Below are 27,292 nucleotides of genomic sequence, written 5' to 3'. Positions count from 1 at the left end.
GCAGGAAGAAGGTGGTGAGATAACAGGATAAGCCCTTGAATGCTTGTTTGGGTGCAGCTGTACAATCTGATGAGATCCAACGTAAAAGCCGCAATAAACATCCAGAATTAATTTCCAAATATCAGCAACATTAAGCAATGTTTGCTTGTGTCAAAAATGTACACAATCGCTTTTGTGTGCTTGTCATTTTTCAAATCTGGAGAAAACATTCTTCCTGTAATTCTGACAGCTCACCAAGTCTCATTTTTTAAGGCCATGTTTGTGTCAGTAACATTTCAAGCTAACCCCTACCACCCGGACCCCCTGGAGAACAGCTGTCTATCAATCTCACGCCTAAAATGACCTACCAACTCGGCGTGTTAGCGTGCGGACGTGGAGTCGTGAACTACGAGTGGCCTTGTCACAGAAAAGACGCCGTCTAGTGTGTTTTTTTGTATATTTGTTTTCTCTAAAAAAATAAAAAAATAAAAACAGTTGCTAGGCAGAATTGAGGAGCCCATTGACAGAATCTAGAAATATTATGAAATCTGGGCAGTCAAGTCACCTCTCTGTAATTTTTGTCTTCTGGTTCTGTACATTTTGATTAAGAAATACTCCAGGAAGAATCCAAATGAGAAAATGTTAGGAAAATAGAAGAAAGGAAGTTCAACATCAGGCGCCATTGTTTCATTGTCTCCCTCCGTCTCAATCAGAGACAGAAGCCATTTATATGTCATCGCCATAGTTAAACTGTGTCTCTGTAATAACCAGCGGGAGGGCGAAACTTCATATTGGGGGTCACATGAAACAATGATAGGTCGCAGAGTCCAAACAGATCATGACCTCCCCCAACTGCCTCCTGAACAGAATATTATCATGTAGAAGGAAGTGAGAGGTTGACACGGTGATATGCACAAACACACACAAAAAAACTTGATGCATCACACACCCTGTTTTCTCACCCCTCCCACACATGGGCACACAAGTACTCCCTCACAAGCTTTTATGTCAGAAGTTGCTTCTCAGCAAAGACAAGAGAAGCTAAGATTGTTTTTCTCTGGTCACCATGGAAGGGCGGTGGAAACTTCTGCTTCTGGGTGAGTCAAAATTATTTTCTCCCATGGAAAATTGTCTGCTTTTAACCAAGTGCGCTATAAACATTTTAAATTAGATTGTTAATGTCTTTGGGGGGGAATTTCATTAATTTGCTGGCAAATCCATTATTACAATTTGGGGAATTCAACAGATTATAACCCCGACAATTATATTTGTTTTTTATCTTTCATTGTGTGTTTATCGTGATGATCATTGCTTTTCTTAATGATTGGCTAAGCGAAATAATCTGGTTTTACTCCCTCATAATGAGACGGGTCCTTTTAAATTCTAGACGGACAATAGTGTTGGGACACATGGATGCTGCAGTGAAAAAAAAACTGTATTTCCTAGTCATTATTCAAAATAGATGATATAGAAGACAAGTAGGAAAATAGAATTGACACATAATACACCTTTTATATTGTCTGCTAGCTTTATTGCAAGCCCATACAGAATCTTCTTGGCGACAACTTCATCCTCTCATCCCACGCCGGTGCTTTTTATACTGAACAGCGGTCCGGAAAACTCCCCTTTTTAACAAGCCATGTAAAACCCGCTTGTAACCGCTTCCAATTTTCTTTTTCAAGACATTCTACAAGATGTCTGTGTGAGGAAGATTGTTCACCTTCATCCTGCTCGGGCTTTGATAAGAAGTTCTACAAAACCGAATTCACTCAAACATAGCTTTTTTTAATTTCAGCTGTAGTGATTTAATAAAGCAGAAGTGTCAAACTAACCTTCAGAGGGTCATTGTGACTGTCAACTTCTAGTAGTATAGGCTACTCAAGAAACTGATGAATGACTAATTTTGAAATCAGAGATTAGTAAAAACTGTTAAAAAATGAGTGGTAATACAAATGGCTAGCAATATCTCTATTTTTTAAAAGTGAATACAATTTGTAATTTTAGTATTGACACATAAAGTCAATGCACAATTTGTCTTTGCGGGCCACATAAAAAGATGTGGCGGGCCGTATCTGGCCCCCCGGGCCTTGGGTTTGACACCGATGTAACAAAGGCAGGTGTTTCATATGATTGGTCCCAAAAAAGAAAAAAAAAAAGAAAAAATGAATGTCTGTATCAAGAAAAATAAGCATTCACGCCCGCAGTCACATTTATAGATAATTTACACTTATTAGTCATATTATTTTTCTCGAATGTAGGAGGGCACCACGTAAACTCCACGCACGAAGGCCACCGGTAGTTCAAGTCTTACGAAACGGCAAAGCAAACTAAAGGGAAGTGGGAGGAGGTGTGACTCTGCTTTCCATCCCAAAAACTCGTTATCTCATCTACACAACAGGGTTCTCTGTTCTGCTTTTCTTAAAAAAAGAATAATTATATACTATGACCTCATGGCATGCAGAATCCGCCTGAAAACAAACCTAACTTTTTTTTTTGGAAGCAGCCCAACTTTTAGACAACCACAGAGGACTGATTGTGTGTTTTGAGATGATGTAACTTTTATATATATATATATTCTTTTTACAGCTGCAGTGCCAGCCGAGGTTTCCTCGCCCTTAGGAAGTACTGCGCGGCCTCCCCAATGAGTGATAGTGTGCGCGGCGTATATGGGAACAATCTGAGGAAATGAGGGAGGAGAAATGAGGGCATTTGCCTTTTGACAAAGAGTCTGGCACACTAATCCATGTCAAGCGTATCATTTGACACCTCCGTGGGTGCGTTTATGGATTGATTGAGCGAACGGCGAAAAGATGAAGCGTGGGCGCCACTTTAAGATGCCTGTGAAGAGGTGATGAAATGGAGGATGACAGCAATTTCTCACCTTTTCCCTTTCAGCTCTGTGTCTGTCGTCCATCTTGGCGCTGTCAGAGTCCTCGTGCCCCCAGGGATTTTATTGGGTGAAAGGTGAATGCAATGGTATGAACATTGTTTTCTATTTATTAAATAACCACAGAAAAAAAGGGTTGTTTCAGCCCACAAAGTCTCCTTAGCAACAATTGGCAAACATAATTATATATTCGTCTGGATTTTTGCAATTGTTTAGTCTACAGTTTTTTTATTTGCATTTACACAAAAATATTTGTGCCTCATGAATTCTGCCTAGCAACAATTGACCAACACTTAATTAGTGCTTACTGAATAGATTGCTTCAAAATTTTTGACATGATTTATTCTAAAATGTCCTACATTTTGTATATCATATTAATATATATATTTTAATTGGCCTTTGGGGCCGAAATTATTGTGCCCCGTTCAAAATCTGCCCAGCAACTACTGAGTCCTTGCATTGCTACAGAAACAATGATTTATTTGAAATTTTTATTCATTCACCCATGTTTCCCCAAAGATGTAGACGAGTGTGAGGTGGATGAGGACTACCCTGACCACACGAATCCATGCGGAAACCACGCGCACTGTTACAACACCGATGGCAGCTTCTACTGCACGTGCGATGATGGTTATCAAACCGATATAAAGACAACAAATTTTACCATTCCGTCAACTTTAACATGTCGCGGTAAATCATTTCCTCAACAATCCAGATTCATTTCAGATTCGTTTTGCAGTTTGTTTCAAATTATTCCTTTTTTTCTCACAGATATAAATGAATGTTTGGAAAACGAAGACATTTGTGGATCGCGACCTTGTATCAACACCGACCCAATGTACCGTTGTGGTTGTAATCAGGGATTCGTCGCCAATGTTAATTCTGACTGCGACGGTGAGATGCCCAATTTGCAATGCCGACATCTTTCCTGTTTATAGATTGATGATGTTTGTCCGTACACTGTGTAGATGTGAATGAGTGTCTCGAGGAAAATTTCTGCGGGCCTAATGCGACGTGCATCAACACGGTTGGCAGTTATAACTGTGTCTGCAAAGCCGGCTTTGCAACCAAGTCTGGCAATGTACCTCAGGAGCCATGTGAAGGTCAGCAACGTCATGTGACTGCAGTGTGTTGCGACAAATGTTGCACCGGACAACCTTTATTGAGCCATGACACCTATTTTATATGAAAAAAAAATCTCATAAAGATGTCACAAAATAATGGATACGCTGGTGTATTACGTACCGTCTCCTAACTAGGATTCAATTGTTTATCCCAAAATGTTGACATTCCCTTTCTATTTTCTCCAGCCGTATGTTCAGTTGATGAGACGAACCACTGCGGAAATGGAACGTGCCACATTGGAGCCAGCGGCTCTTACTGCACGTGCCACACCGGCTTCACCAATTATAAAAATAAAGCCGCTCGTTGCACAGGTAGTTTTTGTTCCTTCACTCCAGCATCCGGTTCTGGACTATTTATTGAATAAACCTTCTTTGTCATCAGAGTTAGACTGCGATGCATTCAAAGACGCAGAGAACCTTGAAGCGGTAACTCCACGCAAAAATCCTGAACTTCAAATGTTCCACTTGTTTTTAATTCTCCTTCAATTGTTCTTCTTTAGAATGTCCCCATTGAACAGAATCTGATGATGCAGCTGAAAAAAGGTTGTGTGGATCTGGCCAAGGGGGCGGAGTCAGAAGACTTAGATGACCAGAACCTACTTTTGGTATTTCTTCTCAGAACATTGCATTAAAAGTTACAAAATTAAAATACTAGGGCACCATCTGTACTGTATTCATATATGACAAAATGCTCCAATACTACAACACCGATACTGCTCTCCGAGTCTAACATAAGGACAGATGGAGTAGGCAGGTGCTACTTCAGCTGTGTGGAGTCATTTTACAGTATATTAATGAAATTAATATGTAATGTTCAATAAAAATTGTGTTTTTTCCTCACAGAAACTTTTGGAGATCATTGACCACCTCTTGTCCACTGGCGCTCTGAATAACACCAGGAAGGTGTCCATCTTTCTGGACCTAGTAGAGAGCACATTGAGACTGGTGGGACCTCTTGTTAAAGACTCCAGAATAAATAAATCATCCCCCTATACAGGTAATAATGAAAAATATTCAAATGAATTATACATTTTTTAAATATTTCTTGACCAAAACATATTTCCAATATTTCTCTTCAGAACTGGAGCTGCTTTCTCTCAAAGGACCCGAGGCACCTCGGGGAGTTCAGATATTACGAACTAAGCCAGTCAAGTTGCATATCCACTTGGAAACAGTTTCTGGAGATGCTTCCCAATACCCAGGTGGTGATCACGCACGCCTTCAACCACCTTTTATGAAGACTGATTGTTGTGTTTATCTTGTGACTATTTCAGGCTTCGCAAGTGTCTCCTTGGTCAGCTATGCAAACCTGGAAACTTTCACCGACGCCTTCTCCAGTGGGATGAATCCAGAAGCAAACGAAAGATTCATCATCAACTCCAAAGTGGCGACTGTCTCCGTCACAAACACCAACACCAGCCACCTGGAAAAGCCAGTTATGCTAACTTTTAGCCACCTGACACAGGTAACTATTAACCTTATAAATGTCATTTATACATCCCCTACATTGTACATCTGTATTGTTTTCGTCCAGGTGAACGGGTCTCGGCACGTGTGCGTGTTTTGGAACACCTCCCAGGGGAGCTGGTCTACCGACGGGTGCATAGCAGTGAAGTCCAACTCTGAATTCACCGTGTGCTCCTGCAACCACTTGAGCACATTTGCCGTGCTCATGGCCCTCTACGACGTTGAGGTAAACTCCCTAGCCGTTAATTCCCATGATATATTAGAAATACATGATTTGTCATGTATGCATACTATGTTGAGATGTTCTTCTTTCTCCGGACAGGCAACGTTCGAGTTGCAGGTGGTGACCTGGGTGGGATTGTCCCTGTCACTAATTTGCCTCCTCATCTGCATCCTGACCTTCTCGCTCATCCGGTCCATCCAAAGCCCCCGGACCACCATCCACTTACACCTGTGCATCAGCCTATTTGTCGCCGCCTTCATCTTTCTCGTGGGGATTTCTCGTACAGAGAACCAGGTGAGTGGAAATAATAAATCCTTGACATAAAATCTGACTGTATTATCATTGATTAACTTCAGGGACCCCTGCAGGGGCCTCGAAATTGAACCCTGTGGAACACCAAATAAGAATGACATATGTTCAAAACTGCTGCTGCTGTGTTCATCCTCCAGACTACCTGTGCAGTGATTGCAGGCTTTCTGCATTTCTTCTTCTTGGCTGCATTCTGCTGGATGTGTCTGGAAGGCGTGCAGCTATTCCGGATGGTCATCTTTGTGTTCAACACCAACTTTCCAACCCTCTATATGATGTTGGGGGGCTACGGTGTCCCGGCTGTGATTGTCGCCATCTCCGCTATGGTCAACCACAAAGGATACGGCACCCAAAGATAGTGAGCACAATTTCCATCATCATCTTGGAACTATCTGCTCATTTTAAAACGTGTGTTTGCAGCTGTTGGTTAAATGTGGAATTCATCTGGAGTTTTTTGGGCCCGGCTTGTGTCATCATTGCTGTAAGTACCACAGTAATTTCATAAAACATTCAGAAAATTAGCGTGTGAGTATTTGTATGTAAATTAGTCCAATTTTCCCCCCCTGTTGTTTTCCAGATCAACATATTCTTCTTTCTCATCACGGTGTGGAAGTTGGCGCAGAAATTTTCAAGTCTGAACCCTGACCTGAACACCTTACAGAAAATAAAGTAAGTCAGCAAATGAAAATTGTGAAACATGACACCTTATTTCCCCCGCTGCGTTCTTTTGCCGCCCCCTGCAGAGCTTTCACCATCACTGCAGTGGCCCAGCTGTGCGTGCTTGGCACCACGTGGATTTTTGGTTGCTTCCAATTTGAGGAGAGCACCATGGTCATGTCTTACCTGTTCACCATCTTCGCCAGCCTGCAGGGCCTTATGCTGTTTGTGATGCATTGTCTGTTCTCCAAGCAGGTCAGTCACGATGATCATCAGTCAGATGTCATCAAACTAGAATAAGATTTGAACTGGAACTTTGTATGGGTTTTAGGTGAGGGATGAGTATGGAAACCTCCTGTCCAGATTCAGTGGACCGCCGAAGAAAAGCTACTCTGAATTCAGCTCATTTCCCAGCAGACAGCACGTAAGAACTAATTTACTTTTGTTTTCAAGACAATTTACACTGAGTATGAAAATAATGTATATATCACATACACTTAATTTAAAAATAAGAAATGAAATAAAAATATGACAATATTTATTGAATCTGTCATTTTTAAATGACATGAATCGAAAATAAAATTCTGCAAAAATTATCTGTTGCAGTATAGTCACTGACAAAGCGCGATCTTGAGCGATAGATCACATGGAAGTGAAGCTTTTTTATCCTGCTGACAGAGCCACCCAGCCTTTGCAGATAATGAACGAGCAATAAAGTTGTCGGGCGGTGACTGATTGTTTTTCTTCCTGTCATCCATCCCAAGGCCTCCAATAGCAGCCAGAACACAGGAGAATCGCACATCTGAGGAGACAAACTCGCAACTGGCCTTCATTTGTAAAATTGGATTCAAACCCAAGAATAATTAAAACCTGTTTTGTCAGGTGTCTCAATCCAGGTACTGTATTTAACGACCCCAGATGACTAAAATGTATATATTTTTTCTGTATAGTCTGTCAGTATGCCGTATAAATATTGCCCCTAAAAAACAGAGAACAATTTGGAGAGATTTGCATTATTTCTTTTGTCCATACTGTAGTGAGATTTACTGTGTATTGTGTTTTACTCCTCCGTCTGTTGTGCTGAAATGTATATTTGTGATTGTTTTGAAAAATGGCATTATAAAGTATGAATTTTTTGTTGTTGTTGTTGTTAAGGATACTTGTTTTAATTGTTGTATTGTCTGCCCAGGTGGTTTAAAAATACAAAATAAAAAATGAGACAGAAAGTTTTTATTTCTTCTTTATTTATATATATATATATATATTTGTATCTAGATTTTTAGAAGCAGTTCTGAGAGTGCAAATGGGGCACAAGTTTGCTTGTCACAAAATAATTCACACTCATGTACCACATATCTTTAACTTTAAAATTTAAGAAAAAAAAGAAAAAGCCGAAACAGATCAGCCTACAGAAACACTTCTGGCTTGCTTCCCAACAAAAGGGCTAAAATGCAGAAAGTAAACAAGCAAGACAGTGACACCCTTCCAATAGAAACCGTTGACTGCGTGGTGTGATTTGCAAAGGTGTGATTGAACAAAAAGACATTCTTGAGGTGGAGAACTTGTTAACCTGGTGGAACACGTAATACGATTTGACTACAGAACTGCCCCATCTTGTTTAGGGAAAAATTGTAAATGAACTACAAACTGCAGTGTCTTTTTTGTTCACAAATGTCCCACATATGACTCCTTATTGGACTCTGGGGTTTGTTTTCTTGGGCCACAAGAGTACAGGTATGTTCCGATACAGTCAGGCTCAGGTGTCAAGGGAGAAAATGTGATCGTATCTGTGAGTGATGTTGAAATTGTAGAGCAAGAGGTTGTTTTTACACTGGTTTCCTGTGTTAGTGTTTGCTGAAATCATTTCCTAATCGTGCGTGCAGCGTTTGTGATGAGATAGTTTGCATTCTAACAACGCGCTTTTTGCATGTGATTATGCACACCATGATGTTTTGACAATCATTTTACAAAAATAAAAATGGTCATCCTTGCAGCTTTAGAACTAGACACTAGAATCATAAAACTCTTTTCACTTTTTTATTTCGGGATAGAACTGACATTTTTGTGCAAATTGCTCTACTAAATATAACATTTGTTTTATTTTTTAGAAGAAATATGTCCTTCTGACAATTTGATAAAACAATTAATGTTGATTTTGCAATTACCTCGGATCGTAAATAATTCGCCAAAATACGGTTTTAATAGAGTTCATTCAATTTTGTCGTTTTTCTATTCAGCAAGCATATAACGCCAAAGGAGCAAAGTATTTCAGAGGATGTTCAGCATATTTACGCAACATTTTCGTACGGTATTTAATCTGTGCCATTGGTACCGTTCAGCAACCACAAGCAAATCCGACTCGATGATCCAATAGGAACAGAGCATTTCTTTGATTAGCATCTAAATCAACCAATAGATGAGCTCTGTACGTCGCCCTCACGCCATGACGGGGCGGGCTTAAACCGCGACGTCCCTGTTCAACATGGAGTACAGAGAGGAGAAAAAAGGCAGGACCACCCTAAAAACTTAAAAATGCACATTTGGATGTAGTTTCCGAAGATAGAAACGATGGACTCCTGATTTTTAACGGCCCACTTGGTTCCGGGACTCTTGCGTCGGGCGCCATTTGAAGTGTCGATTAGCTTTTTTATTTTTTTTTGTACTGCAACCACGCGAACCGGCGTCCGAAAGTGTCACAACTATTGAAGGGGGGAAAAAGCCTGTTACCAAATAGGGCCACTTATCTCTTATCGCTAATTATCGGAAACAGGTTATAATATCGTGACCCGCATTGGTTAGGTCCGGGTTATTGGGTGAAAGGTGACACTGAGTTTACTTGAGGTAAGTTCATGTGTCGTAATAGTACGCATGAATTAAACTAACCTCAACTCGTGTTAAGTTTGGGAAAAGTAAAAGTCCATCATTCTTTATTATTGTCATTTTACACAAATCTGGATTTGATCTAATACTGTTTATCCATTTGTCGTTTTTATATCAGCATCTATCAGTCCATTATCAATACGTCCATTCATATTTTCAAATGCCATCTAATCTTTTAGAATGCACAATGCAGCGAGTGTGTCAGCCTCTCTGGGCTCCATTGGGCTGCTGCGTCTTTTCGGACTGTCCTGGACCTGGAGTCTGCTGGCGGGACTCGCGGTGTACCTGGGCACCAGTCGCTGGAAGTATTTCTATGTGGCAGCACGGACCGCCAAAAGAGATGTCACGTAAGACTACTTTTGTGTATTTTTCAATTCATTTTGATGGCTTTCTTGTAAAATTCCACATCTGTTCTCTTTGTCAGAGGTCTGTGCGTACTACTAAGAGTCAAGGTGGCTCTGTGGCGCTACATGCGTGACGGAAGCAACGTCCTCACCATGTTCGCCGAGACGGTGAAACGCAACCCTAACAAGATTGCGCTCATCTACGAGGCCACGGGGGAATCGTGGACCTTCACTCAGCTGGATCAACTGTCCAACTCGGTGGCTCACTGGGCCAGAAGTCAGGGCTGGGTCACCGGAGACATAGTGGCTCTCTTTATGGAGAGTCGACCGTTGCAGGTGGCCCTCTGGTTGGGCTTGGCCAAAGTCGGCGTGGAAGCTGCTCTCATCAACTTCAACCTTCGCAAGGACTCACTCCTGCACTGCATTGGGGTGTCTCGATCTCGGGCGATTGTGTTTGGAACCGAGCTTGCTGATGGTAAAAAAAAAAAAAAATGGAAGAATATATTTTAATGTGAAAATGAGTCCTTTTAAGCTAAATAATTAACATGAGCTCCTTTTTCTATTTATTCTGGCTATCAGCCATCTCAGAGATCAGCACCTCCCTCAGTCAATCCATGGTGAGGTTTTGTACCGGAGACCTCAGCACTCATCACGAGGCCTATCTGGGAGCAACGCACTTGGATCCAATTTTAGCGTCTACTCCGAGGCACTCCCCTTTGCCTTGTGTTAAGCATAAAGGCATGAATGGTAAATAAAAATGGCACATTCATTTTTATATTCATTAAATTTGATTATACTTTTGGTTATACAAACTAAACATAGAACAGAGAATGTTTTGTCAAAGGAAAGTCAATTTAGCTCAACGTATGAGTTTTTAATTTACATGTCAAGGCACCACTGTAATATCTATATTTTGTTTCTTCAATCTTTTTGCAACCAAATTTGTATGCATTTATATTTTATTATCTTTAGACTGGAATCCCCTCGGAGCAAAATGTTGGCAGATGACAGTGAGAGCAGGGAGCATGTGGAGTGAATGTTTAGAAAGTTGGAGACAATCACTGGAATGGAGAGGAATGAAGATTAGCTGGGAAAGGTTTATAAAAAAAAAAGTGGTCGGCCATGATGCACAGCTTAGACACAGTGGCACTGAAGACACGACAAAAGGCAGAGCTGAAGATGTTGAGGTTCCTTTTAATAGTGATCAGGTTGGTTAGGATCAGAAATGAGCTTCACGCTCAGTGTTTAAAAGGTGTCCGTTGTTGTTGCTCTGATTCTTACTTGCTCTTATCTGTAACTGGAGGCTCTTTTGTTTTCTCCCCTGTAGACTGTTTATTTTACATCTACACGTCTGGCACCACAGGACTACCCAAGGCTGCTATTGTTGTGCACAGTCGGTATGTTGCCCTCGACAAAATGTTCTCCCTCAAAAAAAAAAAAACATTAACAGCTGAAAGCATGTGTGGTTTCTACAGGTACTACAGAATTGTTGCTTTCGGCTACTACGCTTTTCGTATGCGCCAGGATGACATCATCTATGACTGTCTTCCGCTCTATCATTCTGCAGGTATAATAGACGATGCTTTGTCAGCACTTTTTTCCCCACCAAGAAGTGCAAGTGATGCCTAAGCCTTCATCTTTGCCAGGTAACATCATGGGCGTCGGCCAGTGTCTGCTCAATGGCCTCACTGTCGTCGTCAAGAAGAAATTCTCCGCAAGTCGCTTCTGGGATGATTGTATCAAGTACAACTGCACCGTAAGAGATTTATATTTCAAGGAGATAAAGTTTAGATTCCATTGAAGCGTCCTTAATTATTTCATCTCACTTGCAGGTGGTTCAGTATATCGGTGAAATTTGCCGCTACCTCCTGTCTCAGCCGGTGCGTCCGTCAGAAAAGGCCCACAAGGTTCGCTTGGCGGTTGGAAACGGTCTTCGTCCAAGCGTGTGGGAAGCCTTCACCGAGCGTTTCGGCGTGACACAGATCGGCGAGTTCTACGGAGCGACCGAATGCAACTGCAGTATCGCCAACTTGGACGGCAAGGTCAGAATTCCCACCGGGTCTTTGTATTATTTGCTAAAATGAAAGAATCTAAGTGAGTTTTCATTCCTAGGTGGGTGCCTGTGGATTCAACAGTCGCATTCTGCCCAACATTTACCCCATCCGTCTGGTCAAAGTGGACGAGAGCACGATGGAGCTAGTCCGGGATAGCCGGGGTCTTTGCGTGCCCTGTCAACCTGGTAAGTCATACGACTCTTCCCTCGATATGGTAACCCACTTGAACGATACCCACTGTATTCCGTCTGTGTTTTCCAGGTGAGCCAGGGCTCCTGGTTGGCCGCATCAATCAACAGGATCCTCTGAGGCGCTTTGACGGCTACGTGAACCACGAAGCCACCAGCAAGAAAATAGCCCAAAATGTTTTCAAGAAGAATGACTCAGCCTATTTGTCAGGTTAGCAGCACTCCGCTAATATTCATTATTGACAACATTATATTCTGAGTTGAGCCTTGATTGTCTTGTGTCTCCCGTAGGCGACGTCTTGGTGATGGATGAATTAGGCTACATGTATTTCCGCGACCGCAGCGGCGACACGTTTCGCTGGCGGGGAGAGAACGTGTCCACCATTGAAGTAGAGGGCATACTGAGCAGCCTCTTGGATCAGATCGATGTGGCCGTTTACGGTGTGATGGTGCCAGGTAAGCGCAACGTAAAAGAGAAAATCACTTTTTGGGTCTGAGGGGGAAAAGTAGATTAAGAGTAGGGGCCCCGGGACAGAACCCTGCGGCGCACCTGACTAGACAAGAGTTGGATAAATTGAAAGTGTAGCATTGTATCCCAATACTCGATCTCCTCAGGTGTCGAAGGGAAGGCAGGCATGGCCGCCATTGCAGACGGCAACGGCACGTTCGACCTCGACGCCTTCCTGCAGAAGGTCCAGACGGCTCTCCCGCCGTACGCTCGGCCGGTGTTCCTACGACTCTCGCCGAGCGTCGACACCACGGGTAAACCACCACCACAAAGCTCCCATTTGCGAAGCACAAAGTCTTACAGAATATCATTTCTTCCACTTCCCCAATAGGTACCTTCAAAATCCAAAAAACAAGGCTTCAGAGGGAAGGCTACGACCCACGACTCACAAGCGACCGGCTCTACTTCTTAAACGTGAAAGCCGGCCGCTACGTTCCTGTAGACGACGAGCTCTTTATTGCCATAACGGAGGCCCGAGTGCATTTATGACGTGGAAGTCTGGAATTGTAACCATTCAGGGAGCAGATTTGACAAGACTACTCACCAAGGGACCACTGTTACAGGTGATTCCTTTTGTTTATTTTTTAACACTGTAAGAGTAAGATGCCTCATCACATGAGGGCATTGATAACCTCTTCCACCTCACCGAGCTTTTGCTGCACATACTTGAGTGCCATCCTGATTTAAGAGGAAAATCCGGTGGCTTGGTCAACTTTGTCGCAAGGAGGTAGCAGTTAATCTCGTGGTGTTAAGCAACGCCATGAAAGGGGTCGCAAGGTCAAATACTAATGTTTTTAATGCTCTAGATGGAGAAAAAAAAATCATGTCCACATGACTCAAAAGCAACACTTAATAACGTGCCTTATGTAAAAAAAAAAAAAGAAGTGGAATTTTATGAAAACGTTTTTTTTTTATAATATGTCACCTATTGGTGCCCTCATTACATGTAACATGTCTAAAACCTTTAGTGACATCATCATCATCAGCTGACAAAGATTTAATATAGAAATCATCAGCTCTTGTGCGAACTCCAATTAAAAATCCTATCCTATAAAATGTGCCTTGAGTTAGTTTCATGTTTTTTTAAAATCGTGGCTCTCAAACTGTGTGTGAGTCGTAGGTGCCTGAAAAATGATTGAGAAAGAGCAGTTGGACACTAGTAAGTTAAAGTAGCGTCCTTGTCTGGAATCTTTTTGTTTTATTTCAAGTTAACCGTTCCACGCCTACTGCATATGAAACCAAACTCAATACGAGTGCTTTTTTCCACTTGATGGTAGCTGACCCCGCATGCCCACAATTGTCTCTTGTGTAAGAACAAAGACTGGATTCTTCGTCTGATTCGGCTGTTGTCTTAGCTTCGTGCGGATGCTCGCGCGTGAGGAGTGATCAGTCGGTCGAAAGAGTCAATCTAGCGGGCAGGATCGTCAGCGGGTGTTCTTTGCAAGCGGTGCAAAAGTAAGGAAAGGCTTTGGCCGTGAAGACGTCGGTGAAGGTGTAGAGCGGCTCCCTTTCCGGAGGGCTGTAAAAGGCCACCTTGCCTCGGTCCATGTCCAGCAGTACCTTGATCATGTCCGGCTTAGACTTCATGTTGAGCGGCTCCCACGGCGCCGTGCACGCCTTGTACTCGTCGTTGCGAAAGCGTATTGTCCAGAAGCCCTCGGCTGGCGTCAGCACGTGCTTGCCCTTGCGGTTGATGGACTCGCTGGCCACGCCAACCACCCAGTAGGTGTTGTCCTTTACCTCCACGGTCCAGTTATGGCGACCCTCCGTGTAGCCCTCGGCGCCTAGCATCTCGGCGCTGATGTCGAAACGTTCCGCGTTGTTGGGAACTTTGAAGTTCTGTGTTGAATTCTGGACCACTGTCAGGTCCTCGGACAGGATGAAGCAGTTGGCAGCTGTGTTGGGATCCACGATGACGGGACCTTGAAGTGGACACTTTGTTAGACTTAACGTAATTTAGTTTCCGAGTATCGGAAATTGTTGGTAACTACGAAGCGAAGCGTGGAGAGTCTCTGTTGTCAAATTTAAAATACTGAAAATAAATAGAAATCAATAAAAAATATTATTACAACTAATTTAAAAAAAAATATATATATATACCAATTGTGACATAGGAGTTGCTATTTTTTTATGAATAACTTACTATATTTAACTATTTTCCTCATTTTCTCCCACACTTGGTACTTCAGTGTGCCGATATGCTTTGCCACGTCAATCAGAGCATCAAACATTTCTTCTGGCTCGCAGCAGCTTATCCAGGTTCTGCAAATATTGAAAATTAGTCAAGCGCACATCCCCGTTTGATTCATAACTTTAACAAAAGTGAGTCTCACCTCCTTATTATGTCCTTGTAATTCTGTGAACAAAAATTACCACAGCTGCTCACATCGTTTTTTGAGGCAATTTTTAATTTTTTTTTCATATTGGCCATCCCTACCTTAAGGAAGTGAATATCTTGCATTTCCATCTCCCTCTCCACTAAGCTGATCACTCTGGAGAGCGAGACCAACTCTTGGTCCAAATCGTCGATCCTCTGCTGGATGATCAGGCTCTTTGTAGCCTCCTCGTTCTTCAGGGCCGACAGCCTGGCCTCCTCCTGCTCCCTCAGGAATAGGTGGAGCGCCTCAAATTCCATCTTGATCTGCCTTTCCGTGTTATCCAACTGGATCTGCGTAAGAGAGACGCGCCTCAAAGCTTTAAATGTCCCTCTTCAAATTTCTGACATTTCTGACTGAACTGTATTTCACCCAACTCAAAGATGAGTACCTTAACGTGCTCCTGCATGTCCTCGCATACAATTTTGGCCTCCTTGTACTGCTGTAACTTCTCCTTCAAAGGCAGCAGGGCTCCCTTCAGCTCTTCCTATATGAAAGTCAGTTGACCGCAAGGTCAGTAAGCTGCTGGTGGCGGACGGCGGCGCCAAATAAATGGGTCACATCTGTGTGAATGGCTCAAGCACAGCCTGGTGACAAGCATAAAGCTCAACTCACGCTGCTCAGACCAAGTGAGTATTCTTTTCACATTAGTAGGCGCATGTCTCACTCTTGATAGAGGCCCAGCAGGCAGAATGGGATGAGCTATCATTAAAAAAAAAAAGTGAACAGGGGCTCGGATTTCAGGACCCCAGCAGCCACGCTAAACCCTAAAATATCAATCTATTATTAGAATGGCAATAATCTCTGATAACCATCATCATGCATATTCAAGAAATGCCATGGCTGTGTGATTGATAGCTGTATCGATGCCACGATACATGCAGTTAAAAGTACTTCAGTGTGAGTTTATATTTTATTTTTATTATTATTCATAATTGTATAGTATAATTATTTACAATTATTCATGTCTAAGGAAAATATATATGAATAAAAAGGATACAAAATCAAGATAATGTTGATTGACTTGTAATTCTAAAATTAAAAAAAATCAGTAAGTAAAATAAAAACTAAAATACCAGACAATATAAATAAGGAAATGTAACAACTAAGAAAATAAAAAAATACACATTTAAATAATTTATAAAAAAGTGAAATGGTATTGATATTAATGTTAGAATATTTTAAAATGTTTTTAAAAAAAATCCAAACAATTTAAAATTATACCAAAAATGTAATAATAATATGATATTTAATTAAATTATTATAAATACAAAATAGTATTTTTTACATAAAAAAGACAAATCGTAAAGTATAAACAAATGCTAGAGGAATGAGTACAAATACAAATTCTAATTAAAATCCAAGTATAAATAATTGAAAAAGTACAATTGCATATAAAGACTGCATAAGTCCACGTCTAATAAATCACTGTGCATCATTTAAACATATGTTAGTGTGCCATTCACAGATATGCTCCCACGTTCATCATGTGCCCCGCTTACCTTACAGTCATGTGCCCCCTCTCCAATGGGGTAAAGCCTGTGCCCCCCGTGGGCCCCACCTTTAGCGCAAGCCCCGCAGATGGGCTCCAGGTCTTCCAAGCAGAAGAGCGTGAGCTTCTGCCCGTGCTCGCCGCACGCATCAGGGTCGCTCCTAGACCTGCTGTCTGTCGCGAAGGCCTCGCGGGCCCTCCCCAGCACCATTTGGTCCATGGATCGAAAAGGAATCTTGAGCTGTCGCTTTGCGTCCTGCCTAGCTGTCTTTCCGGGAAGCCTGTCAGAGATCCAATGTAGTCACTCAGTTAGGTCCGGCGAGGTCAACCTCTCAGTGAGGTAGTCCGGCGACCATGAGCAAGGCAGGGGCTGGCCCCTCCCACACCGACACGCCCCCCTAAATTCAGGACAACCTCCATCTTTAAGCCCCGAAATAAGTGTTAAGACCCCGGCTCCCAAAAGCGTATCTCATGTCGGCTGGCGTTGTCCGACTACGCGCATCGCACGTTCTCGAATCAACACGGCGCATGAAAATAGAACCGAGGCTTTGTTCACGAGGTAGCGTGTCAGGCTATGACAGCGGAGGGAAGAATTGATGACGCTGGAATATTTGCCGTGATTGCTTCTATGATATCTGAGAAGAGTGATGAAAAAGCTGGCGACACGCTACTCGTCGCTCATGTGAGACGCAGATTAATAGGGATTTAATTGTTGTTGGTGAAATGTGCTGAGTATTCGCGCTCAATAAAATGTATAAATATAAATACAGACATGACAAATCCATTTCCGTGTCACAAGCCAGCGAGACACACCCGAGCGCTGTCGGTTTTACAATAAACATTTAGAATTTCATGTGTTCCTGTGTTGCATATGTATATATTTTATATTTGTTAGCATAATCCTTTAAGATCACAAAAACATGGGATTTAAATAAGGGACTTTTTATAAATTAGGTCAACAAAATATGAGAATCTCAAGTCTTATTCTACCTTAAAACCACGACAACCATATTTTTAAAAAGCCCATTGAAACGAAAGATTCTTATCCTGACTCAGTGTAATCCAGTATTTTGTTGTGGAAGCAAATTACAAGAACTGACGCGCTCCCCAAAATAGGACGCTAACGTAGAGATGGGACACTTGGGCGGTGGGGTTCAAATTCTTACCACTAATGGAGTGTATAGCATACAAAGTGCTATTTAAGGATGAGCCCGCCACTTTAAAACCAGGCAGGTGAAGCAAAAACAATGCACGGTGTCGTCTAGAAACTATTTAGTCCTAATTTTAGGTCCTGCGGTTTTTTGTTTTTTTTATTAGGGCTTCGCCAGTGCCAAATGCATTCCTTTGTGATGACGCACAAGTAATGGAAGCCTTCCACTCTGCGTGTGTCCAATCAGGCTACTTGGAGTGCATTCTGTCGGTGAAAGCTTAATCTGTACTCATCCTGGCGGACCAAATTTGTCGTCTTGTCCGCACGGGTGACGGGGCAAAAGTTCAGAGATAATGTAGCCGACATGATAACTGACGGGAGTCAACAGATGCATACTGTCCAGCCCGAGGTCACAATGGAACCATGTGATGTCTGCCAACCAATCAGCAAATAGTAATAAAATGCAATACATAAGAGTGGATGCCGTATAAGAAGTTTACACACCCCTGTTTCAAATGTACACACTTTATTAATGAACCAATATAAAGCATTCCCCCTCATTAAAATCTGTGGTTGCAAATGTGTACACACCCACTCATAACCAGCATTTTGGGTGTTCAGAATTAACCAATCGCCGCCAAATTTGTTTTAAGTTACCTCAAATGAAGCCTAAATAACCTTTTCCTGTTCTTGTTGGTTTTTCCCGACTTTTTTTTAGTCACATCTTTGAGCAGAAGACTCTTTGTATCCACTGAATCCAAGTGTTGTTGATGACGTGCTACTCACGCTAAAAAAATATTGAGCATCGCGATTAGGCGCGGAATGAAGAGTAACAGAAAAAGATGACACCAGAACTAGCTCTACTTGTCTTTTTCGAGTTTTATTTGCTTTTTGGTTAAGGGCACGTCGAGCATCACGTGTGTTCTAGCTTTATTGGCAACTTTACACACGAATAACGCCAAAAGCCAGGGAATATATTAGCATTAAAAAGACAAACAAAGAGTGAATGTTAGGCCAGCTGTTGCTATAAAACTAGCAGTGTGTAACAAGAATAAAAGGCATACCGAGAATAAGCTGGCTCACAGCTCTGAACATGTGACGCATAGCTCACATGACAATAAATCATCATTGTGCTCAATGGCATGAAATGTTTCGCTTGAAATACATGGAATGGAACAAGTGAATTTAGAAGCAGGAGGGGAAAAAAGACTTCATACTATACTTCGTACCGCCTGACAGAAAAACTCATGATTGTGTTACAGCGAGTCACAACATTGTTTTCATTCACAAAGGGCAGCAGTGTAAGACTTTGTCACAAAAAGTTCAAAAAAAATGAAGGCAAACACCTACTAAAAAAAAAAAAAAAATCTGTCAAAACACCACTGCAAACCACAATAATAAACATTGAGAAATGTATTGAAATCTTGATAGTTCAGTAAATGACAGTGAATTAGTTTTCATGCACTTTAACCAAAACAACAAAAAGAGTAATGAGGACCAAAAACGAAAGACAGGTGAACTGAACATTCTTGTCGTGCCAGTGTATGTACAAGCTTCCTAATCTCATATTTGGTTCCAGTCATCAAGTTTTGTTTTTTTCCAGTTTGGGGGCGACCTCATATCAGCTTCCTGTCGGGCGGCTCGGCCACGCGCCCCGAGCGCTGGTGCCGTACCTCTAGGTGTTGACCCTGCACGCAGTCAAAGTGGCGAAGCAGTTCGCCGTAGTCCACGTGGGCGTGCGGGGCGCGCTTGCGCTCCGCGTCGTGTTCCTTGGCGTCGGCGCGCTTGGGCCCGTCCACCGTCCGCATGAGCTCCGGGTTGGGCACGCACTGCAGGCGGTGCGAGAGCAGCTGGAAGGCCTGGCTTTGCGGAAGCAGCATCAGCAGTCCGTACAGTGCCTTGATCAGGTACGGGTTGCTCTCCACGTCCAGCAGTTGGAGGCGCAAGTAGGTGAAGATGGGGCTTTCCACCAGCTGCACCAGCTTGTCCACCTCCATCAGGAAGTCAACAGTCACCTCCAGCCCGCCGAACTTCTGGATGAGGTCGTAGGCGTGTTTGTAGTTCTGCGTGAGGAAGCAGAGCGACACGGTGGCGACGGGGTTGTGGCACCACGAGCGGTAGAGGCAGCAGAAGAGCGCGCAGCTCTCGGCCGTGCGCAGATCTTTCAGCTGGTTGCGTAGCTGGAAGAGCTCGGCCGACGTGAGCAGGATGGTGTTGAGCGTCTGCACCATGGTGGAGGCGAACTTCAGGTCCTCCTCCTTGAGGAGGATGTCCGCCATGGAGTGGAAGATGTTCTCGGCGTGGAGGAGCAGGCAGAGCTGGCGGATGATGAAGGCCCCTCGGCTCTCCAACAGCTTCCTCTCGGCGCTGAAGCGTTTCAGGAGGTTGATCATGAACTTGTAAAAGTAGGAGTTCATGCTTGGGGTGGACGGGGAGGATTCGGCGCCCCCGGTCTTGGCCGCCTTGTTCGGCACTTTGAGCGCGGGTCCGTTGTCGACCCCGTCGCAGGTCACCGCCGGATACGTCTGGCCGGCAGGCGACGACGCGATCTCGGCCAGGACCTCCAGATCTTTGAGTATGACCTCGTCCGACTCGTCCGAGAGGGTCTTGAGCAACATGGGGAAGAGGCTGTCTGTGTGACGGAACATCTTGCGTGGAGTTTTGATGTAGAGGTGGTAGAGCCACTTGAGCACGGCGATACGCGTCATCATGCCCGTAGACGTGTCATGGAGGTGGCGGTCCAGCACCTGCACAATACCGTCCAAGTCTAGGGTCACCTGAGACCTGTCGCTGCTCGCAGGGGTGAAGAAGCTGATGCTGCTGAAGCCCGCTGCTTCCTGCGACGAGTTCAGCACGTCGCCGCCGCCGTCGTCGACCTTGTCTTCTCTCGACGGCGACTCGGCACTTCCGCTTCTCTCCTCTTCTTCATCCTCGTCGTCCTCAGGAGTGACTAGCTTCATTAAACTGTAGTTACAGGCGCTCGCCGCCTCCTTGGTGTTCTTCTTGCGGTCGTCGTAGGAGAGGCACGGCAGAACGGCAGTGAGGATCCCCGACGAGTACGGCAGCACCGCACGGCCGGCCAGCTGGATGAACTCCCTCATCCACGTCATGGCGGTCAGCTGGATGAGGTCATTCGTCACCTTGGTCTCATCCGCCACCTGGCAATGGATGACCAGGATGTTGGCCATCTCAGCAAACTTCACACTGGACGGCGTCTTCTTGATCTCTTTCAGAAACTCGCCAAGCACCACCTCGCACGTCCGGCGGATCTCCTTGCTGTTGTCCCCCAGAATCTGGAAGAGGCCATCCAGGATCTCGGGGAGATAGTGCAGCAGGTTGATGTCAGGTACGGACTCCAAGACATGGATCCAGGAGATGATGAACTGCCGGGCGTACTGGTTGTTGGAGTAAATGCGCTCTCTTAGTAGAGGTACAAACGCGACGAGGTCGAACTTGTTGCTTTCAGTCACAATGTCCTTCAGGAGCCGGTCCAAAAGTTCTGAGCCGCTTTTGACATTGGGGTCCGGATCAGCTGCAAGCTTGCTCAGCCCATCAAAAAGGAGATTGAAATGGGGCAGAACTGCACCCCTGGCCACCTTGACTATATTATAGAGAGCCTCGCAGGCGTAGTAACGCAGGCGGCTGTCGGAGTCGTTAAAACAAGTGAGGACCGGCTCGATGAGCTCCTTCAAATACAGACCCGAGTCTTTCCCCAGCGCTATGGAGCACGCGGCCAAACCGATGAGTCCTCCCTTGCGGCTGTGCGGGTGCTGAGACAAAGCGAACTCCGAGGCCAGGATCTGGATGACGTGTCGGATCTGAGTGGAGTTGTTCTGAGCCACGAACTCGCGAACAAGCTTCTCGATTTCCAGGGCCGCCACCTTCCTCTTCTCGTACAGTTTATCATTGAGAGCCCGGACGATGTTAGGCGTCAGCGGCGTAAAGTCCTTCTCCGTGTTCATGATCGCAGCGGAGATCCGAGCAAAAGTCTTTGTGTGTAGTCCCTTTGAAGGTTAGGGGAAACAGCGAGAGAAACAATGCATTTAGAAGAATTTGTCACGGGTAACGAGACGTCAAGAGAACCAGGAAGCGGCGAGTAAATGCGACGCAGCTGACCGGTTGCTTCCGGCGGAAAGAAATACGTCACGTTTAGCGAATACAATTTTTTTTAATTTTTGTACTTATTCATTTTATGTATTAAGAATAACGTAATGAACTAACCACCTTTTTACACGCGTATTTTATTTTGTTTATTCTTGCATTAACTCCCGTCCTACACTCCAGTAGCGGTAATGCATGTGACAGTTGGTTTGCTAACCGTCAACAAACACCACCGAAGAAGAAGAAGCCGTACGTCATTACGTCACGTCTGCTCTTACCCGTTTGGTTCCGCTTGACTTGAGGGGCAGACTTTCCTTCATCATTGTCATCTCGAAACCCGTTTTTATTTTACTCCAAAGCAGTTTTATTTTACATACCAAGACACTTTTTGTGACACGTACGGACGTTTTCAGAAACACTTTCCAAAGAGATGGAGCTCAACATAGCTCTTCATTCCAAGCTTTCCTCCATCATGGACGCAATGGCCGAGTCCGCCATGGTCGAGCTTTGCAAGGTAGTGGACGAGGACACCGTCGAGCTGCGTTTGGAGCTGTCACGGCTCAAGACGCTCAACTCGGCCTTGACAGAAAAGGTTGACACGCTGCAGTGCGAGTTGACAGCGGCTAGGAGTGAGACACCCGGGCTACCTGGGAGGCACCGTACCGTCGCCATCCAGACGGACGACGACGTTAACGGTAGATGGTCGTTTGTTTACATGCACGCTCCTTGTATTACGCACACCTTTGGCATTAAATTGGAAATAATACTACCAATGGCATACTAATAATTAATTTAATAACAATAATTACTATTGCATTAAATGTAATCGTGAGCAAAAAAATATATATATATATAAACTACAGATATCGGGGATTTTTGTGATAGACATACGATGCATTCCATATTTGTCCACATAACAGTATTTTTTTTTTAATTGTCTTTAGGGAGCTTAACAAGCAGTGATCACATTAAACAATCTATTGTCAGACACAAATAGCTTTTGTAATACAATATTATGTGCAGTAATCCATGACAAGGATGGCTAATAATTTTACACAGAAACAGACACATATTCTTAAATCGTTGTCTGGTTTTTTTTTTTCTTCTAGAGTCTGTCTCTCCAGTTATCGAGGGAGTATTTGGAAAGGACTGGTGCCTTAACCTGTGGAAAGACAGATCTCGTGTTAATCAAAAGATTGATGTTCAGAAAGTAGATGATGTGAGTGTCGAATATTCCGTGTCTCTTTATTCACGCTGCAGCTATAATGATTTTCTTGTTCTCTGCAGGATATGGTTATGTCCACGCCTCTTGACTGTTTCACTCTGTGCGAAGCACAGGATTTGGAGAAAGGCACTGAGTTTCACAGTTTTGAGTCTTTCTCGAAGGCCATTAAAAGATGGCAGAGGTCCAATTTTGTGGAGCTTTACAGGCGTAGCTCCAGGACCGTGGAGAATGCCAAAAAGCGGGCGAGGAATAAATCGTTCAGTGACGATTTAGTGTTCGCCGAGCTGGACTTTGCATGCGCCCTTGGCAGCAAATGGTAAGTTTTTACAATTACACTGAGATAAGACCCCACAACAAATCAGAATAATTGATATTGTGATATATATATTTTTTTTGTTATACTGGAAAAACTGTTACTTAGCAAAGTAAATTTTTTATCGTAGCCCTGATGCGAAACGTTGTCCATTCACCATCAAAGTGCGAGTTACACCTGACGGAAGGAAGCTTTACATAAAGGACATCAGTCCTGCAGATTGCCACAACCATGAACTCTCCCAGGTAAGGCCATTGGAGCTGTCCTGTACTTGGGGGGGAGTAAAACGAAAACATTTTCATTGTGGCTGCTCCATTTCGCAGGTTCTGATAACCGGGTCCGACTCTGAGAACGTCGATGTGATTCAGGTCAAAGTGGAAGATTATTTGGAGGGCGCTGCTGGCAGCTTCTCGCAGGAAACACTCAGTCAAGAAAGTAAGTGAAATACAGGCATGGCAATATTTAGCAAACTAGCAGATCTTTTAAAAAAACGTGAGAGAAGACATAAAAAAAAGTTTCTTCATTTTGCTCTTCTAGTGTGTGCGCTATATTTGATGACAAACATGGCACAGCTCACATGAATAATTAGTCTCCTGATATCTGTTGTAGTACCAAGGTGTACCTTTGAGGGGCAGCATGGTGCCACAAGGCAGACACTTAAACATTCAACCATTTACTCCTCTTTTTCTGTCTGGTAACAACATGGCGACTTCCTAATTGGCTAAAGGGTCAGAAATTAGTTTGAATATGTGGTTAATACAATCGGTCTTGAATTGAAGTCATATGAAGTTCCCAACCTGATTGCAATAAGCACAAGTGCTTCAGGACTTACACAGCAAGATTTTCCCATTCCATCAAAACATATTTAAAAAAAAAAAAAAAGATTAATTAATCAATCTTGAAAAGTAGTCAAATCTTTAGTCGGTTGACTAAGAGTCAAGAAGTAAAAGTGAAGATTGGCGGCGAAAGAATTAAAAACGGTTTATGTTGCCTTTTTCCGGAAAACATCAGCACACAACAGCGCACCCTGGACTTTCCAGGAAGTGCAGACCTTCCTCGGTATCCTCGCCGAGGACAAGGTGCAGCGGGAGGTCGTTGGCGCGGCTCGCAACAGGAGGGTTTTCCAGCTGGTCTCGCAGCGGATGGCCGCCAAGGGCTTCTGGCGGACGTGCGCCCAGTGCCAGTTGAAGTGCAAGAAGCTGCGCTTGAAGTATCGCAAAATAAAAGCGCAGAACAGGACCAAAGCGTGGCGCTGGTTCGACTTGGTGGACGCCGTGTATGGTCGTAGGCCGCCGATAAGCAAGCCAAGCGTGGACGCCGCCGCCGCTCTGCTGGGGGCCGTGATGGACTCTGTCGGTAAGTTATGCTTACGTGTCTGATAAATGAGGAAGAAAGTATGATAAAATACCTTCATGTGATTTTTTTTCCATTTTAGTGAGGGAGGAATTTATCCCGTCATTACATGTCAGGATTATGGGAAGGTGGACAACATACAATTTTTTATTTAATAGTGGAAATTCAATTGCCACCCATAAAATAGTTTGCCCAGACAGCACTTTAATGTTAAAAAAACAATTTACGCTCGAGTTAAATGACCAGCGAAATGTAAAAAGAGATAAAACTTCTTCTCACCCTTAATTTTTGTGACGGGTTGCGTGATCGAGAGGCGATCGGCTTCAAATCAAGACTACATGTAAAAGTTTTTGGTGCGTATTCTTTTATTTTTATTATTATAGCTATATTGTACTGAAAAGGGCAGATGCATGTGTGCCGCATGAGTATGTTTTGTGTATATTTGAACTAAAAACAAACTCCACTCCCCAGTATTGTATTGCTAGTAGTAGTAAAACATAAATTCAAAAAAATGAAAAATATTTTTTAAAAATCGATGTCATGGTTAATAACACACATTTTGCGTCACGTCTCAGTCCAGGGAAATGGAAGATGGAGATGCACGGACAGCATGGAAGATACTCACGTGGCCGACCAGATCAGGGAGAAACTCGGCCAGTCGCCCGGTGTCAGTGAGTGGACCAGGCCGCGAAAGTTGGCGAATCGTCAAATCCCGTCTCTGTTGTTTTGCTCCATTGTATGTAGTTTTTGTAAGCAACTTGTTCAACAGGCTCCAAAAATAAACTTTATTACAAAACCATATGTTTTGTAACCATTGTCTTTTTTACACATAATATTATTAAGGCTGTTTCCAATATTTGGTGGAATGAAATTCTGATAAACGATTAATCGGGTGATTAATTTAAATATATATAATTAATAAAATGCTAGGTTTTATTATATAAAAAAATCAGACTAAGTTAAGTCATTATAAAACTTGATCTACATGCAGCTAAATGGATAAAATGAAATTATTTAGGAGATACGTATAGTGATTGCACAAGTGTACACACCCTCTGGTCACATTCATTTCAGTGGACAAAATGTCTGATTCACCCCAAATAAATTTCAGATGTTCTGATATGCTTTTGAAAATGATTTAGCACAGTCCACAGTACTTTCTAAATGTGCCTTAAATTTTGTTTGTGTTGTGACAGTCCGACATCTGAGCATCTTTCTATTTTATGTTTTTTAACAGACAACGAAGAGCTCCTCTCGGAGGAACTGGAGCAAACGCCAGCGTGGCCGGCGGACGTCTCGATGGAGGCAGACAGTAAGAATCCTTATGACACTAATGGCACCGGAGAGCGAGCCATTCAATCGGAACACGACGCCGAGGACGAATGTTTCGAATTCATTGTCGAAGACGGGCAGGACAAATTAACAGTACAAACGAGCTCAAGTTCCAGTGGAAAAAAATACGTGTGTTTACGCTGCAACATTTCATTCTACAACCCCAACACCCTGATGGTGCACCAAAGAGCCCACCAGCCGTACTGGTGCGACGTGTGCAAGGAGCAATTTGAGAGCAAGGCCAAGTTAAAGCACCACAAGTGCGAGGTGGCCCCCAACAAGTGCCGCCTTTGCGGGAAGACTTGGGCCAGCCAGTCGGCGCTCCAGACCCACATGGTGGTGCACACGGGCGACAAACGCTTCGTGTGTCGCTTTTGCGGAAAGAGGTTCGCGCAGAAGGGCAGCATGAGGAATCACCTCATACGAACGCACATCGGCTGCGGCGAATGCGGGAAGAAGTTCGAGGCCAAGACGCAACTGCTGCGTCATTTGCTGAGGCACAAGAATGGCACTATTTAGCGGGACTCTAATGTGGACACTTTAGGTTTATGTAGAAGCTGAGTTGCTGGAGGATTGAAATGACCGATATGTGCCACAAGGGGGCGCCTAAGCGCTACTTTTCTATGAGGACTTTGGTACAGTATCCCCTTCATAGTTCCTTGGCAACAAGATGGTGCCTAAGCACTGCTTTTCTCTTAGCTTGGGTGCCATTTTGTGGCGTTTTAGGGTGTTTCAGAAAGAGCTCAAAATAGCAAATAAAATGCCAAAATCAGCTGTAACGGTGACTTGAGCGCTACTGTATCAAAATGAAGACAGACAATTTGGCGTCTTGGTGAAGCCAGAAGTCGCTAAACTGACACATGTCAATAGGGGTGTAAAACGTGGATGGAACGTTTGCTGTCATTGCGAATTTGAAATGACATTCATCTCCAGCCTTTCTGTTTGCAGCTATAAACGTATATTAGATCACTTTAATCTTCACAATAGTCATCAGCAGCCTTCTCTTGGGAGTCAGAAAGTTTATTAAATAAAACATCCCTCCAAAAAATACAGTCAGTGTGCTTTGTTCGGAAGCGAAGAACGCACTTTCCGTTAAACTCCAAATAACATTTGGGACACACTGTAACATTCGGGTGGGGGGCTTTGTTAGGGCATGCAAGCACAAATCTGTATTTGAGTTATTTTAGCATGTTCAACAACACTGTTGTGATATAAATTATTTCAGGAAGGGGAAACAACAAGCACCCATATTTTAAAAAACTTCAGTCACAGGAGTTATTGAAATTAAAGGACACACTGTGTGGTTTTCTTTTTTTTTTTTTTAAAGAAAA

General features: G+C 43.5%; 5 protein-coding genes and 1 long non-coding RNA gene across 11 annotated transcripts; 4 read left to right on the top strand and 2 right to left on the bottom strand.

Moving 5' to 3' along the window:
* The first annotated feature begins 932 nt into the window (after nt 1–932).
* On the top strand, nt 933–7,868 carry LOC119125842 (adhesion G protein-coupled receptor E5). 2 transcript variants are annotated; one of them, XM_037256756.1, is made up of 19 exons: nt 933–1,076; nt 2,875–2,955; nt 3,386–3,556; nt 3,638–3,760; nt 3,835–3,969; nt 4,177–4,302; nt 4,373–4,416; nt 4,509–4,595; nt 4,834–4,987; nt 5,070–5,192; nt 5,265–5,455; nt 5,525–5,683; nt 5,780–5,974; nt 6,130–6,347; nt 6,410–6,470; nt 6,567–6,658; nt 6,733–6,901; nt 6,978–7,070; nt 7,411–7,868. In XM_037256756.1, the coding sequence occupies exons 1-19, from the start codon at nt 1,046–1,048 to the stop codon at nt 7,450–7,452; spliced, it is 2,295 nt and encodes a 764-aa protein (XP_037112651.1). In that variant the 5' UTR covers nt 933–1,045; the 3' UTR covers nt 7,453–7,868. The 2 variants fall into 2 exon arrangements, with proteins under 2 accessions (XP_037112651.1, XP_037112650.1); XM_037256755.1 differs by having other exon boundaries at nt 4,491–4,595.
* A 350-nt stretch (nt 7,869–8,218) lies between these two features.
* slc27a1a (solute carrier family 27 member 1a) lies at nt 8,219–13,518 on the top strand. 2 transcript variants are annotated; one of them, XM_037256763.1, is made up of 13 exons: nt 8,219–8,380; nt 9,706–9,873; nt 9,951–10,345; nt 10,450–10,617; nt 11,198–11,267; nt 11,346–11,437; nt 11,517–11,626; nt 11,703–11,912; nt 11,983–12,109; nt 12,186–12,323; nt 12,404–12,568; nt 12,728–12,874; nt 12,952–13,518. In XM_037256763.1, exons 2-13 carry the CDS (start codon nt 9,707–9,709, stop codon nt 13,107–13,109), a joined length of 1,947 nt encoding a protein of 648 aa, XP_037112658.1. In that variant the 5' UTR covers nt 8,219–8,380; nt 9,706; the 3' UTR covers nt 13,110–13,518. The 2 variants fall into 2 exon arrangements, with proteins under 2 accessions (XP_037112658.1, XP_037112659.1); XM_037256764.1 differs by lacking the exon at nt 8,219–8,380 and adding an exon at nt 9,101–9,487.
* Nucleotides 13,506–17,045, bottom strand: trim35-13 (tripartite motif containing 35-13). Of its 2 annotated transcripts, XR_005098536.1 has the most exons (7): nt 16,498–17,045; nt 15,387–15,482; nt 15,058–15,288; nt 14,954–14,976; nt 14,764–14,882; nt 13,943–14,542; nt 13,506–13,744 (listed from the first exon to the last, which is right to left on the bottom strand). XR_005098536.1 is itself a non-coding variant. In XM_037256834.1 (6 exons), exons 1-6 carry the CDS (start codon nt 16,705–16,707, stop codon nt 14,007–14,009), a joined length of 1,215 nt encoding a protein of 404 aa, XP_037112729.1. In that variant the 5' UTR covers nt 16,708–17,045; the 3' UTR covers nt 13,785–14,006. The 2 variants fall into 2 exon arrangements, 1 of the variants encoding a protein (XP_037112729.1); XM_037256834.1 differs by lacking the exon at nt 13,506–13,744 and having other exon boundaries at nt 13,785–14,542.
* On the top strand, nt 14,807–15,931 carry LOC119125943. Its single transcript, XR_005098550.1, has 2 exons — nt 14,807–14,942; nt 15,104–15,931. It is a non-coding gene; the product is annotated as an uncharacterized LOC119125943 (long non-coding RNA).
* A 1,447-nt stretch (nt 17,046–18,492) lies between the features above and the next one.
* vac14 (vac14 homolog (S. cerevisiae)) lies at nt 18,493–21,772 on the bottom strand. The gene has a single exon (XM_037256754.1). The coding sequence runs from the start codon at nt 21,597–21,599 to the stop codon at nt 19,254–19,256; it is 2,346 nt and encodes a 781-aa protein (XP_037112649.1). The 5' UTR covers nt 21,600–21,772; the 3' UTR covers nt 18,493–19,253.
* Nucleotides 21,773–21,989: 217 nt separating this feature from the next.
* Nucleotides 21,990–27,287, top strand: LOC119125852 (zinc finger protein 391-like). 3 transcript variants are annotated; one of them, XM_037256773.1, is made up of 7 exons: nt 21,990–22,433; nt 22,848–22,957; nt 23,026–23,279; nt 23,407–23,521; nt 23,645–23,711; nt 24,288–24,632; nt 25,867–27,287. In XM_037256773.1, exons 1-7 carry the CDS (start codon nt 22,169–22,171, stop codon nt 26,478–26,480), a joined length of 1,770 nt encoding a protein of 589 aa, XP_037112668.1. In that variant the 5' UTR covers nt 21,990–22,168; the 3' UTR covers nt 26,481–27,287. The 3 variants fall into 3 exon arrangements, with proteins under 3 accessions (XP_037112668.1, XP_037112667.1, XP_037112669.1); XM_037256772.1 differs by having other exon boundaries at nt 21,991–22,433; nt 23,600–23,711; XM_037256774.1 differs by lacking the exon at nt 24,288–24,632 and having other exon boundaries at nt 21,991–22,433; nt 23,600–23,711.
* Nucleotides 27,288–27,292: the final 5 nt, after the last annotated feature.

The sequence above is a fragment of the Syngnathus acus genome, chromosome 8, assembly GCF_901709675.1.
Source record: "Syngnathus acus chromosome 8, fSynAcu1.2, whole genome shotgun sequence".
In the NCBI taxonomy this organism is placed as follows: Eukaryota; Metazoa; Chordata; class Actinopteri; order Syngnathiformes; family Syngnathidae; genus Syngnathus; species Syngnathus acus.
This window is presented reverse-complemented; position numbering and strand designations above follow the sequence as displayed.